The sequence below is a fragment of the Grammomys surdaster genome, unplaced genomic scaffold, assembly GCF_004785775.1.
Source record: "Grammomys surdaster isolate TR1022 unplaced genomic scaffold, NIH_TR_1.0 100, whole genome shotgun sequence".
Taxonomy (NCBI): Eukaryota; Metazoa; Chordata; class Mammalia; order Rodentia; family Muridae; genus Grammomys; species Grammomys surdaster.
Genome location: NW_021604579.1, coordinates 12,524,661 through 12,538,287, shown reverse-complemented (window position 1 = coordinate 12,538,287; position 13,627 = coordinate 12,524,661). Strand labels below are relative to the sequence as shown.

Here is a 13,627-nt window from a genome sequence, read left to right as displayed (position 1 = left end):
AGTTGTCATCAGAGACACAGAACTGAAGAAAGCTGTTCTATTCTTTAGGGTTTTACTGTCTAGAGAGGAAGTGCATGTGAAGTGAAAATATTTGTAAGATGTGTGTTTATTATATTTAATCCTTTAATCCGTATGTAAAGTCTTTGATTCTCTTTCTTCTTGACAACATTATCGCTGTAGATAGCACAGAGCACTTCAGGATGTACAGTACTTTTTAACAAGAACTTAAGAAATCTCAGTGTATCCTGAGAGTTAACAAAAACAGTATAAATGGTGATTTTGAATTTAACAATTTAAAACTATCTAATATATTCAGAGTTATGTATCTGAATTTATTAAAAGTCTTCATATAAATATATTCTATAATGATGTCATTTCTTTTCCTGTGCCCTGTGACCAGGTATCTTGACTTTAATTCTATCTGAACCTCTTTTTTTTGTGGTTCTGTCCACTTTGTCTTCCCTGATCTTAGTAACTGTTTTCACCGTGAGTCCCAGCTACCTGTCTGTTGGATGTGAGAGGTGTACACATAGGTACTACTTCAGTTTTTTTTTTTTTTCCAAATCATTCATTCTCTCATTGCTCCAGAAAGCCACTGATAAGCTTCTTGCCTGCTTTCTGTTGCAGTTCCTACACACGCCCCTTTACTTCACTTCTGCTCCCTGCTTCTTGGACCTTAGTCCAAGCAGGTAGCCAGAGGAAGTGTTGACTGAGTGATACCCACTGAAGAGTGGTGACCTTCACTCTGTTCTTCAGTCTTTGTAGTGCCAACCTCTCAGAACAAGTATTGTTTATAAGTTTGGTTAGAAAAAGAAAATTCTTTTGCTAGTATATATTTATATTTGATGTTTTTCCCTCAGGAGAAATCTCTCCCTGGTGTGGTGATGGCGCTTGTATGTAATGTGTTTGACATGCTATACCAGCTTGCCAATCTAGAGGAGCCAAGGTAAATGCATGTATTGGGAGGCTTGAAAGCAAGTTATTAAAGTTAATGAGCCAAGCAAATTTTACTTGAAATATATTTCATTATATATCTAAAATTTATATACTAAATTTATCTCATAGTAGTATATAAATTTATACTAAAAAGACCTGTTGCTGAAGCTATAGCTTATATGAAAGAAATTAAAGAAACTTATTTTATTTTTGAAATTTTCTCAGGATAACTCTACGAGTACGGAAGCTTCTACTCTTGATACCCACTGATCCAGCCATTCAAGAAGCCCTTGATCAGCTGGACTCTTTAGGCAGAAAGGTATTCATATTTTTGATAGTTGTTTAACTAGCTTGAAATTTTGTGCCATGATTCATTGAAAACATTACCTGAATCCTATGAAGGTCATATGATATCATATTTCTATAATACTTTTCTTTTTTGAAAAATACCCTTGTCATAAGTTAAAATCAGATCCTTGTGTTGCTTTGTAAAAGGTCCAAACATATCCAATTATGAGATAGAGAGCATTAGGAAGAGACTTTTCTGTTGTCTTTTCTGTGTTCCTGGTATAAAAAGGAAGACTGATGCCCAAAGAGACCTACTTATGGTTCAGGGGTCAGGCAGTTCTGATGTGTTGAGATGTTTCTCTTCTCGATGCTGAGAGAGCCCCTGGAGGTGTCAGGCTATGGAGTGAAGCACTAAGAGATGAGAATGAAAACTTGGATTGACTTCATCAACCTGTGTCAGACCCCAGGGAGTCTGATGCCAGGAGATTTATTGCCAACAAATTTAAGCACAGTATAATTTGGAAAAAATGTTTCCTGATGTAATATAATCTCCCAGTGCACAAGGAGATGTAATTACATTGAAACTCAACTCAGGATGCATGTCATGTCTTCCAGGAAGATGGGTTCTAGAGAGATGATGCCTGTACTAGCTAAGGGCCTAAGGAAGGGTCTCGGCTGGTCTTGGTCATGTAGATAGTGTAGGGCTATTAGTTACCTCTGGTTCTAGTTGTGGGAGCTTGGGCATGCCGTGGTATACCAGTAATGTAAGAGTCCTTTAGACTAACCAGTTTATATGTCCATTCCTTCAAGAGGACAGTCCTGTGTGCTTCACATTTATTCCTGCTTTCACTGGAGATCTGTGTTCCCAAAAGATGCCTCCCTGGATGTGATCACTCCATGTCTGAAGTCTTACATAACCGAGTCATTGTTACTTTTTTTCACAAGTGTCACTTAAAGTTCATTCTGGCTGAGTATGTTGGTGCCTACCTGTAATCCTAGCACTCAGGAGGCAGCCAGAAAGATCTGAGTTTAAGTATAAGAACTACTTAACAGGGTCCTGTCTCAAAAAGGCAAGTTTTAGGCATTATGACACTTGCCTTCATACAAAGGTTTGGGTTCAGTCCCTAGTACTGCAGAGAAAAAAATAAAAATAATAAAATTTATTTTGTTTAATTTTTAAAATATTGTTCCCTAAGAGATTTACACATCAACTATTTTATATGTCATATTCTTCAGTTACATTCTCAGATGAAATTCATTTATACCAAAGTTATTGAAACTGAGTTTTTTATTTAATATTTTAGTAGTTGTTGAACTTTGGATCTGCTCAATCATGTTATCTGAGGCTTACATGTTGAGAGAGAACTCATATAACTGTGAAATACATCATTAGTATCAGTTGAAAAGAAATCCTCAAGACTACTAAATTGCAATCTTACACTTTTATTAAAAGCATAAAATGTAAACGTGGAAACAAAATGGCTTTGCAAGTATTTCTAAGAATGCAGTCTCAAGGCATTCGTGAAGTGTGTGACCATCGTTCACTGAACTCAATTGTATAGTGAGTTTGATGTTTTGTGACAAGAATTAGGTGGTTTTATTAAGCTGCTTTTTTTTTTGAGAACTTTATTATTGTGGCTTATGTTAAAGAGGGAAAGAGCACAAAGCACTGAGATCTGCTTCTCTTTAAAGTGTGATTTTTTTTTAAAGACACGTGGTTTTTGTTCTACTCTTTCAAACCTAGAAAACTTTGCTCTCTGAAACAAGTTCCCAGTCTTCAAAGTCTCCATCACTTTCGTCAAAGCAGCAGCATCAGCCAAGTGCCAGCTCCATCTTGGAAAGTTTGTTTCGCTCCTTTGCTCCTGGCATGTCAACCTTCAGAGTGCTCTACAACTTGGAAGTAAGAAACAGCATTTCCTTCCATTTCATTTGACAGACACCAGAAACAAGTGAAAGATTTTATTATGGGATGATCTACCAGAAAATTAATGCAGAAAAAAAGTGTAACTTTTTCACCTTTGAAAATTCCCATTAATATCATTTCCCATACCCAACACCCTGTAATACGCTAGGAGTTAACATTTCAAAGGGTGAATTTAGGGGGCATACAATCATTGAGTCAAATGCAGTTTCTTACCTCATTAGAAATAGCTTTAAATGAATATATTCAATTCACCAAACACTACTTGTTTCCTGTGTACAAATTATTATAGTAGTTAAAAGAGACAAAGTAGTGGCTTCTAGGTTTTTAAATAAGACACATGGGATGCTAGGTACACTTAATCAGGAAAGCAAAGCATAAACAAAAGGGAAAGTGTCTGGGTACAGACATTTCTGCTCATAGATCAAACCCTCTAATCACTGTGTTTGTAGAAGATAAAGCCTTGAATGAATTGGCTTTATCCTACAGAGGTATGTTCTTCACATCAGTGACTAAGAAGCCTTAGTGTATCTTGCCTAAATGAACAACAGGTGTCTTGATTAGTGTGTATTTCTAGTAGATTCTGAGTCATACAAATGTCATAATTAATGAGAAGAAGCATGTATTTTCCCTGAAGTGTACTCCTCTGATCTAATCTGGAGTGTACAGTTATCCCTTTCTTGTTCCACTTGTTGCTTATATGTTCGGAGCATGAAGGTATTACATATTAGTGTTAGAGTATTCATTGTTCTGAAAAGACAGATTAGTTTAAAAGAAGAAAATATTTAATAAATCATTTTAAAATGAAATATGCCCTTATATAAATAACATGGACATTTGAAAATAAATATAATATTCCAAAACAAAATTGTCTGGAAGTTTTTGGCCTACTTAAATTTTTCATCTTATGATTTCTACTGGACTTACTGCTTTTGAGTAGATGTTTCTGGGAAGCTAAGGTGTAGTTTTATCATCGGTATTTAAGAGCACCTAGAAAAGCAAGACTGTCCCAGCAGTGGAGTGTAGGTCATCACAAACTCCCTAAAGTGTATTGTCTCAGAACCAAAGTACCAATTATAAACACCTCCAGTGTAATTTTAGGGCTGTAAAGTAACTGAATTCCTTCAATAGGTCTCTTTTGCAAACTATGTGGAAAACATAACTTCCAAAAGTACTTGATTTTGCTAGTTTCTAAATTCATAATTTCCTTGAACTTTGCTCATTAGTTTACACTTATCTACCAGGGAACCTCCAAACTAATACTATAAATACCTGTTCCTTTGAGGAAAATTGATTTTCACTAAATTGTTGCTAATTACAGGGTGTGTGCATATCGGTCGATGGCTAACTGTGCTCACAGAAAGGACTGCAGAGCAGAGGACTCCCCTTCTCCATCTGTGCTTAGTCTCTGAAACTGCGGATCCCCTTCCCAAAGAGAAGAAAGTTTTTCCAATAAAAAAATAAATAAATAAATAACCCATATGAAATGCATAAGCCCATAATGCTCATAGGCTCATAGAAGTAGAATAGAAAAGTATTTTGAGTTTAAAATATCTAGTTTAAAACTAAGAATATATGAGATCTCTAAGTCATAACAACTAAACGAACTATTGTTTCCTGGACACTTGTTTGTGCTGCTGCTCACTGAGTACCTTAGCATTGTCTGTCCTTGGTCTGACAGCTTCTGTTACATCTGGTACATGTAGTCATTATCCTCCTTTAGCTGACAGGGAACACGAGGCCGTGGGGAAATTACATGTGTATGATCTCTTAGCTCAAAGCTGATAACATTAGAACATAACTAACTGAGTTGTACTAAATTGTGATTTCTGTGATAGACTCCTCCACCCACCACTATATTCAGTTAAGCTTTTCTTTAAGGTAGACATTGCGGTATCAGAGAAGAGCAGAGACATTAGAGTAAGACCCACCTCACATACAAAGAGAATGCATGTGCCTACGCAGAGCACATATCCAGTAATAGGTACTGTGCTCTTTAGGGACTTCAGCTTTTTGGTTTTGAACTGTTTATAAAAATTTGGACTTGGACCATGTGTGTTTAAAGAACATATTTTGCATATTACATGAGTATATTTGTTATCTAAGCTTGAAGGCATTTCATGAAAACACTTGGTTCAAGACTGGAAAAAGAAATCCTAATTAACCACTGTATGGAAAAATGTGATTCCCTTTACTGAGGGAGATCGGCCTTCATAATCTTCTTGGGAAACTAAGAGGTGGCATCAAAGGAATTCTGCCTTGAGCTGTGTGAATAAGAGTATTCTCTACAGAAAACATTAGCGTGACTAACTTTGCTTCTTTGCTCCCCAGGTTCTAAGCTCCAAACTCATGCCCACAGCTGATGATGACATGGCAAGAAGCTGTGCAAAGTCCTTCTGTGAGAACTTCCTCAAAGCCGGAGGCTTGAGGTTTGTGAGTTGCAAACCCATCATGGTCATATTGGTTTATTTCTCCCCTGTGAGATGTGCTTATTCCTCCAGTGAACTGTGTGAGGCATTATGAGAGTTAGAACAAATAGAAATGGTGCCTGATGCCTTAGAATGTTTCTATTCATTTTCTGACTTCATTACTTGGGAAAACTTAGAGAAGCATGTCTCTCCCATCTGCAAGGGAGGGAGATTTTCAAGAAAAGTAAAGTTGAGGTAGCCTCCTCTCTTTCTTGAGTCGTCCATGTGTTTGTGTCCTATATTGCGGCAACACTGATGCTAGTGAAGTAGAGTTTATTAGTGGGAACCCTTCTCTTCAGAAGCTTGCGGCTAAGTGGAGAGTAACAGCTAGTTAGCCTGAAAGTGATGGCATATGGCCACGGCTGAGGGAGGGAAAAGCTGGAGTACGGAGCTAGGAGACGTTTCACAGAGAAGGGATCTTTGAGCTGGGAGTTGAGAATGAGTAGACGGTCCCTTAGGTCAGTCAGCATTAGAGAGAGTGCTGTAATCCAGGGAGAGGGCAGAGTGAGTAAAAAGCGTAGCCATGTACGTAACCGGACTAGAAGGTCAAAGTGAAGAAAAGTCCTCAGGCAGGAAGGAATGAAGACCAACTTGAAGTTTGAGCAAAAGATGGTTAATAGAAGCCCTGTGAGAAAAAATAGCATAGAAGAGAATCTAGGCAGGGACCTTGAAGATAAAGAGGGGAAAATGAAGATTAAAAGAATTCCCAAGCAGCAGGTGGATAGAGGACTCAGTGATTAAGAGTGCTGATTCCCTTACAGAGGAGCTGGGTTTTGTTCCCAGTACCCACATCGCAGCTAACAACCACTTCTAACTAGAGTTCCACGGGACCCAACACTATCTTCAGATTTCCACAGGATATTTTACACACACACACACCATAAAATTAATATTAAAAAATATTTACAAAGCATTGTGGAAGTTCTAGTGTGCACAAGAAATTTCTTGTTGTGCTTACCCCCTTCTCCCTGCAGTCCCCCACCCGCAGGCTTCCTGCATGCCTCTGTTTCTTCACCCCTACCCCTTCTTTCCTTAAACAGGGTCTTATTCTGTAGGTCAAGGTAGCCTAGAATTAACTTTCTAACTCAGGCAGGCCTGCCATAATTGTATCAATTTTATAGCCTTTTCTTCAGCCTCTGCATCCAGTTTTCATTCTGCATTTTAGAGATGTTCTTCTTTAAACACTCATTTCAAGTTACCCAACCAATCGCATGTCTATGGTTGTCAGAGCATTATCCTTGAATTTGCTGTGTGTGTTTGTTAGTTTATATGTTATGCATTATTTTAAGCAGTGGGAACAGAAAGCAGTGAGTAAAGTAGACAAGATTTCTGTCCCCATAAAGCTCGCAGTCTACTAGAGAGGGAGACAAACAGTAGCCAGTAAGTGAAGGTTCATGTTAAATGGGATTAAGAGCTCTAGACAAGCTAAGGAGTGAGGTTGTGATGCTTAATGGTAGATGAGAAAATGTCTACTTGGTGAGGTGACATTTTACAGAAACTTGAAAATTAGGGAGAGGCAAAGCTTGTAGAGCAGCTAGTTGTCTCCTCTTGTGTAGGAAGCTGCCGTGTACCTATGTAGGACACCAGAGGCCAGAGTGTTTTGGCCCTATAGAACGTGGCACTCTGCAGACACTCAGGATCAGGATGTGTAGCACCTCGGTCTGCTCTGCACACCCTCCCTTTCCTGTTCACATAGGAAGCCATTGAACAAGTCTGTGCAGATGAGTACCGTGACCCTGTTTATGTTAAGAGAATCACTCTGGTTGGCCTTCTGAGAATAGATTTGGAGGGTGGAGAGGTAAGAATGGAAGCAAGAAAAGTAGAGATAGAAAACAAGCTTGATTGCATACACCAATTTTTGATATATTTTTTAATTACTAGTTCTACTAATACCAAGGTAGGCGTTGTTCTGTGAAGTCAAACCAATTAGTGAGAAAAGCTACAATCTGAACATACTATCTTGGTTATCTGTAAAGCAAAACAACAGGTCTAATTATTAAGGAAGTCTTTGTGATAGAAATATGTATGTGGATAGTTGATTTATATGTAGAAACTTGGTAGCTAAACATTTATGGAATATTGCACTTAGTGTTCTACTTTAAAGAAACTGAAGTCTTTAATATTCTATCTTTGTTCTTTCTTTGAAGTTTGGTTGTAAATGTCATGCAGAGAGATTCCATCCCATCGGAAGTAGACTATGAGACAAGGCAGGGTGTTTATTCTATCTGTCTACAACTTGCAAGGTATGAAGATGTACTTATTCTCTCAAAGCAATATCACTTTTCTTCCCAATTTTATCATTTTAAAAGACTATGAAATAACTTCAGATGTGCACTGTGTTCTCTGTTTAAGGTTTTTACTTGTTGGACAGACAATGCCAACATCCTTAGATGAAGACCTCACCAAAGATGGCATAGAAGCACTTTCTTCCCGTCCATTCCGAAATGTCAGCCGGCAGACAAGCAGACAGATGTCCCTGTGTGGGACCCCAGAAAAGTCATCCTACAGACAGTTGTCAGTGTCAGACAGGTCCTCTATTAGGGTTGAGGAAATCATTCCCGCTGCTCGAGTTGCAATACAAGTAAGTAGTTGGTGAACTCAGGAAGCCACAATACCTCTTGCTTGGGAGAGGGGACCGGGAATATAGAACAGCCCCAGTGTGAACACTGCTTTCAAGCAATTTATCATGAGTTGGAAGGAAACTGACTACAAGTACAGAAACCATGAGATCAGGGTGAAAGCAAGTGTAAAACTGTAGAAACACAGCTTTCCGTGGTTTCAGCAGTAAGGGATAAAGTCATTCACCTGTGCTATCCTGTGTGTTTAAGCCAGAAAGTTCTAAAGACTAAAATGATGAGCAGAATGAGGGAGTTGGAGAGGAGACTGGTTCAAGTAAAAAGAACAAAACCGGAGCTCACATGCTGAGTGACAGAACATTCATGGAAGCTGAAGTGTACTGTGTAGGAGGGGACGTGGCAAGAAAACAGATTTAGGAGTGACTGGGTAAACTGGAGCATGGGGATTAGGGACTCCAGGTAACGTCCTAGTGAGCATGTGTGAGGACAGTGAGAAGGGCAATCCTGCGTGACCTGAGAGGGAAGGGATGTACCCTGAGGCCACAGTCGGAGAGGTCAGCATGTCTTTCTCATTATACGCTTTCCATACCTCCTTAGACTATGGAAGCAAGTGATTTTACTGCGACTGTGGCTTGTTTCATGAGACTGTCATGGGCTGCAGCTGCAGGACGGCTTGATCTTGTTGGAAGCAGCCAGCCAATTAAAGAAAGTAATTCTCTGTTTCCTGTTGGAATTAGAAGCAGACTCAGCAGTTCAGGTACTGATTTAAAATGGGACAGTGCTTTTAAGAAAACACAGAACAGTATGTTTCCCTATGGCTTTTTGGTCCTCTTTTGTATGTGTGTGTGCTTGTATACATATGCATACATACGTGTGTGTGTGTGTGTATGTGTGTGTGTATTTATAACGATAATTAAAAAGGATGAGGCAGTAAATTTGAGAGGGATTGGGGGAGGGGTTGGTGAGGGTAGAAATGATGTAAATACAGTACCCATGTAGAAAAATCTCCAGAACAAAAAGACAGTAATAGAACATTGGGCAAGAATTGGCTGTAAGAATAATCCATGTGAAGATTTGTCAGATTATTAAAGAAAGCCTTTTCTCTTGCTTTTGAACATGATTAAAAAATTAATGAGTCTTGACACCTTCTTTAAGAAAAAGGGCATTTATTAACGCATGGAATAAGTGCAGATGTCAAGTCCTGCCATCTTTAGCTTTGCTGAGTATAAAAGTGTTACCACACCTATAATTTGTGGCTGAAACAAATTTCCCAGAAGTCTAGCATGGTAAACAGTTCTTTTCTTGGTTTGGCACAGCTCCAAGCCCCTACTCCAGAGTGGGGTGTGTGTGTGTGTGTGTGTGTGTGTGTAAGAGAGAGACAGAGACAGAGAAAGAGAAAGAGTGCCATGCATAGCTTGTGTGTGAGCTAGAGATCAATATAAGATTATTGCTCTTCAGATATTTTTGTTCTTTTTGGTCTGGGGTGAGAGCAGCTGTTTTGAGACAGAGTCTCTCTCGTTGACATAGAAATCAATCACCCATAAGGCTGGGCTGACCCAGCAAGCCCTAGAATGTGCCTGTCTCCACCTCCCCGGTGCTAGATTTACAGGTGTGCTACTATGCCCAGATGCACCCAGTACCCAGTTCTGGGTACTGAGTTCAGGTTCTTATAATTAGCATACTAAGCATCTTACCAACTGAGTGACCCTTGTGGGCCCTGCCCACTTATTTTCTGTTGGGACTTTTCATGTAGCTTTATTTCTTAGCTTTGTTAGTTTTTCCTGCTCTATAGGTTTATAGTAAAAGGTTTTTCTAATTTGACTTAGTTTGGGTTTTTTGATGTAGGGGTCTCACACTAGCCTTGGCTGGCCAGGTGCTTGCTATATGGACTAGGGTCACCTCAAACTCAAAGAGATCTGCCTACCCTGCTTCTCTATTGCTGGGATTGAAGGTGTGTGCCGCCACACCAAGCTTAATATTTTTAATTATGATAGAATATGTAGAAATGTTGTTAGATTTTTAGGATTCTTGTGTCCATGTAGTCATCGAGATCATAAGATACAAGACATTCTCCCACCTGAAAGGAGTATTGTCATGTGAAAACATTTTGAATCCCTGCAAATGTGTTTAGGACAAAGGAGCTGGTATGCATCAAATAGGGAGATTACAACTCCTGTTCCCTAGCGATGCTTTCTTCCAGTATTAATTTTGCACAGTGACTGTGGTTCTTACATTAAAATACTGCAAGCTCCTAGGAGCCATACTAAACTTGTGTTCCCTGCTTTCAGGAAGCAATTGCAGCTCTAGCAGTGAAGGAGAGCCAGCAGCCCTGCATGCTGGGATCTGTGTCCGGCAGCAGTCTGTGTCCACCAAAGATGCCCTGATTGCTGGAGAGGCTTGGTCTCTTCTTGTTACGTGCCTGCAGCTTCGGAGTCAGCAGCTGGGTAGGAGGCGGCTTATTAGTAATTCATTTCTTTCAGAGAAAAGCCAGGTTCCTGTTAAGAATTGGCATTACTTTATAAAAAGCTCCTTTTGATGGGAGAAGGGATAGAGAAAGTAAGGATGTAGAATGGGGGAAACAGTGCTAGCGTGGTTAATTGTGCAGGAATGTTTGTGTGTTTTCTGAGCCCTTTGTGTACATACACATTTGTCTCCACACATACAGTTCTACATCAGGTGTTGTAGGGTGCCATGTCTACTCTATGGGAAGTAATTGTAACTAAGGAATTGAAGCACCCAGGTTACTAGTTTATAATATATTCCTAGACCTGGTTCTATAATCTTTGTTAATGACTTCTAGTGGGTGGAGATGCTGGGCCTTAGTTCCTCAATATCTCTGCTCTGCTGTCTTTTTTTCTTGATGACTCCATCCAGCCTTAAATCCACTAGACACTGTTACCCTCCATGGTAGTTTGAATCTGTGGTCTGGGCCACTCTCCTCATCATTCTACTTGAGATATTGCAAACCTAACCTGTCCAGAATAACTTTGATCTTGCTCATTTCACTCACAAGTTCTACCAATTTATGAGCAGAGCAGTTCCAGCTTCCTGCATATTCTGCCTAAGAACCTAGGAGTAACTATCACGTTTTGTGGTCTCTGCCTCTGATATGTGAGAGTAACCTCCTTCAGATTCTGGATTCCACCTGTTTGTAGCCCTTCGTGTGTGGTTAGTGCTTCCACTCGGCCACTATCTCTTAATTGGATTGTACCAATCAGTGCTGGCCTAACTTCTCTCCCTACTCCTGCTCTTACAGTTAATTCCTCAGGCATGCTCCTTCTTCAGAACTCTCAGGCTTCTCTGCTTATCCACAGTAAAACCAACTCTTAAACCCAACACAGTCCAATATACCAGTGATTCTGTTTCTCCCATCTTCTAGTTTATCCCTCACTTGCTGGTTTCTTTGCTATTTCCTCAATACACAAGATACATTCCTGCCACAGGTCCTTTACACTGGCTGTTCTTTCTTTCTCTTAATGCTCTTTCCTCACCTGCAAGTCTTTACACACAGAACACCCTGGTTACACATTCCCTGACCATCTTCCCAAAAGCCTAAGCCTTCCCCGTGCCCTCACACAACCCAAACCCTTCCCTTACTTTTTCAACATCATTTGTTTTTATAACTGTCAATACAATACACTCATTTTTCATGGTATTGCCGTCATCCCCTCTCCTCCAACTACATTGTGAGCTCCACTAAGCCAGAGACTTGCTCATTGCACTCCCTGCTGAATCTCCAGCCCCCAAACACTTTGTAATATGCAGGAAGCTCTCAGGAAATAGTCAGAAGCAAAGTAACTGCAGTTCTGGGAATTGTACAAATTATCTACTCTTAGCTGTAATTACTTATTTCAGACTACCACAGATAAAGGTTTGATAGTCATGGTGTGTTTTATATGACATTCAAACTAATTGTGTAAGTCAGAAGTGAAAATCAAGATAAACATAGAAATTAGACATTTATATTTCCAACTTATAATTAAAGTAATAACTGGAGAAATTTTCTGAGAACAAATGAATTTGAAGATTTTTATATGGGAAGTATAAATCATTGTGAAATAGCTTTTAAACCTATATCATACTCATAATTTAATTTTCCTGAAATTGTTTAAGACCTTTTCAAGTTGAGAAAATACAACTTCTCCAAGTTTTTATCTCACCGTGTATGAACTTAGTTTAAGGTGTGTTTTATAGTTGTTTATAGAGAGAAGACTTCCTTATTCTGTAACTGATACATACAGGGTAGTGACACTGAGAGGTGCCATGAGGCACATTCAGTTCCCAGGGACTAGTGGACAGTCACAGAGACCATTGTCGGCAATCCTGGGGTTTGCCTTTATGTAGAAAGGGGAAATTTTTCTGCATAAATTTGGTCTTAAGAAGTTACTTAGGAATACTGTCATTTTGTAAGTGCATTACTCAATTCTTTCCTACTACCATTCATTCTCCTTGTTCTCAGCGTCTTTCTACAGCTTGCCATGTGTTGCTGATTTTATCATTGATATTCTGCTCGGATCACCAAGTGCTGAGGTAAGGATTTCTATTACTTAGCAAAAGACCTTTTGGTCTTCTTGTTATGAGCTTTCATAAAGGCCTGCAGCATTGCAGAGAGTCCAGAAGGAATGGCTACAGACCACCACCCTGAAGGAAAAGGGACCATTCAGACTCCACTCTCTGCTTTCTCTTTCTCCCTCCACTTTCCAACTAAAGTTTCAGCACTGGTGTTAGAACTAATTGATGTTTGAGTTTTGTTGATAACAACGAAAGATCAGCCTCCAGTGTTAAGCATCTGTTAACTGCAAAAGCAGCAGACGTAGGCTTAAGCATGTTGGTCAGAGTCTTGGAGAGATCACCTTCAAACCATGAACTTTTGTTAGGCTTTAATTCTTTCATAAGTGACAATGAAAATAAACTTTTTAAATATTTGAAAATGGGGTTTATATTCATTGAGTTATAAACCTGTTAGCTCAAGTAAGATAGTAGAGTAATTTGGGAAATTAGTTTCCAAACCACTTTTATTTTTTAATTAGTATATTTACTCTGCAGAATATTTACCACTCAAAGTTAGAATCGTCACATCTTTCTAACATATTTCAGTCACTTGAACAAGTAAATGGTGTGGATTTCCAGGGTGTCACTTTTGATGTAGTCTGCAGTGTTGATGGCATCTGTCATTTACCACTGATCACATTTCAGATCCGCCGGGTTGCCTGCGATCAGCTGTACACTCTTAGTCAAACAGATACTTCGGCACATCCAGAAGTGCAGAAGCCAAATCAGTTCCTCTTAGGCGTCATTCTCACGGCTCAGCTGCCTCTCTGGTCCCCAACCAGTGTCATGAGAGGAGTCAATCAGAGGTATGTCCTAAAGACAGAGGGGAGTGGGTCTCTGTGCTGCTCCTGTAAAGTCCGTATGGGTTCTTGAGACAAGAGAGTGTC

General features: G+C 39.5%; 1 protein-coding gene across 1 annotated transcript in view; it reads left to right on the top strand.

Annotated features, from left to right (window-relative positions):
• The window catches only part of Usp24 (ubiquitin specific peptidase 24), a 126,345-nt gene that overhangs the window by 66,199 nt on the left and 46,519 nt on the right, over positions 1-13,627 (top strand). The window contains exons 29-38 of the mRNA XM_028785408.1: positions 861-946; positions 1,162-1,255; positions 2,969-3,124; positions 5,477-5,574; positions 7,761-7,856; positions 7,966-8,194; positions 8,787-8,946; positions 10,478-10,633; positions 12,649-12,719; positions 13,386-13,546. Of these exons, the coding sequence (XP_028641241.1) occupies positions 861-946; positions 1,162-1,255; positions 2,969-3,124; positions 5,477-5,574; positions 7,761-7,856; positions 7,966-8,194; positions 8,787-8,946; positions 10,478-10,633; positions 12,649-12,719; positions 13,386-13,546 (1,307 nt within the window). The remainder of the gene's footprint in view (positions 1-860; positions 947-1,161; positions 1,256-2,968; positions 3,125-5,476; positions 5,575-7,760; positions 7,857-7,965; positions 8,195-8,786; positions 8,947-10,477; positions 10,634-12,648; positions 12,720-13,385; positions 13,547-13,627) is intronic.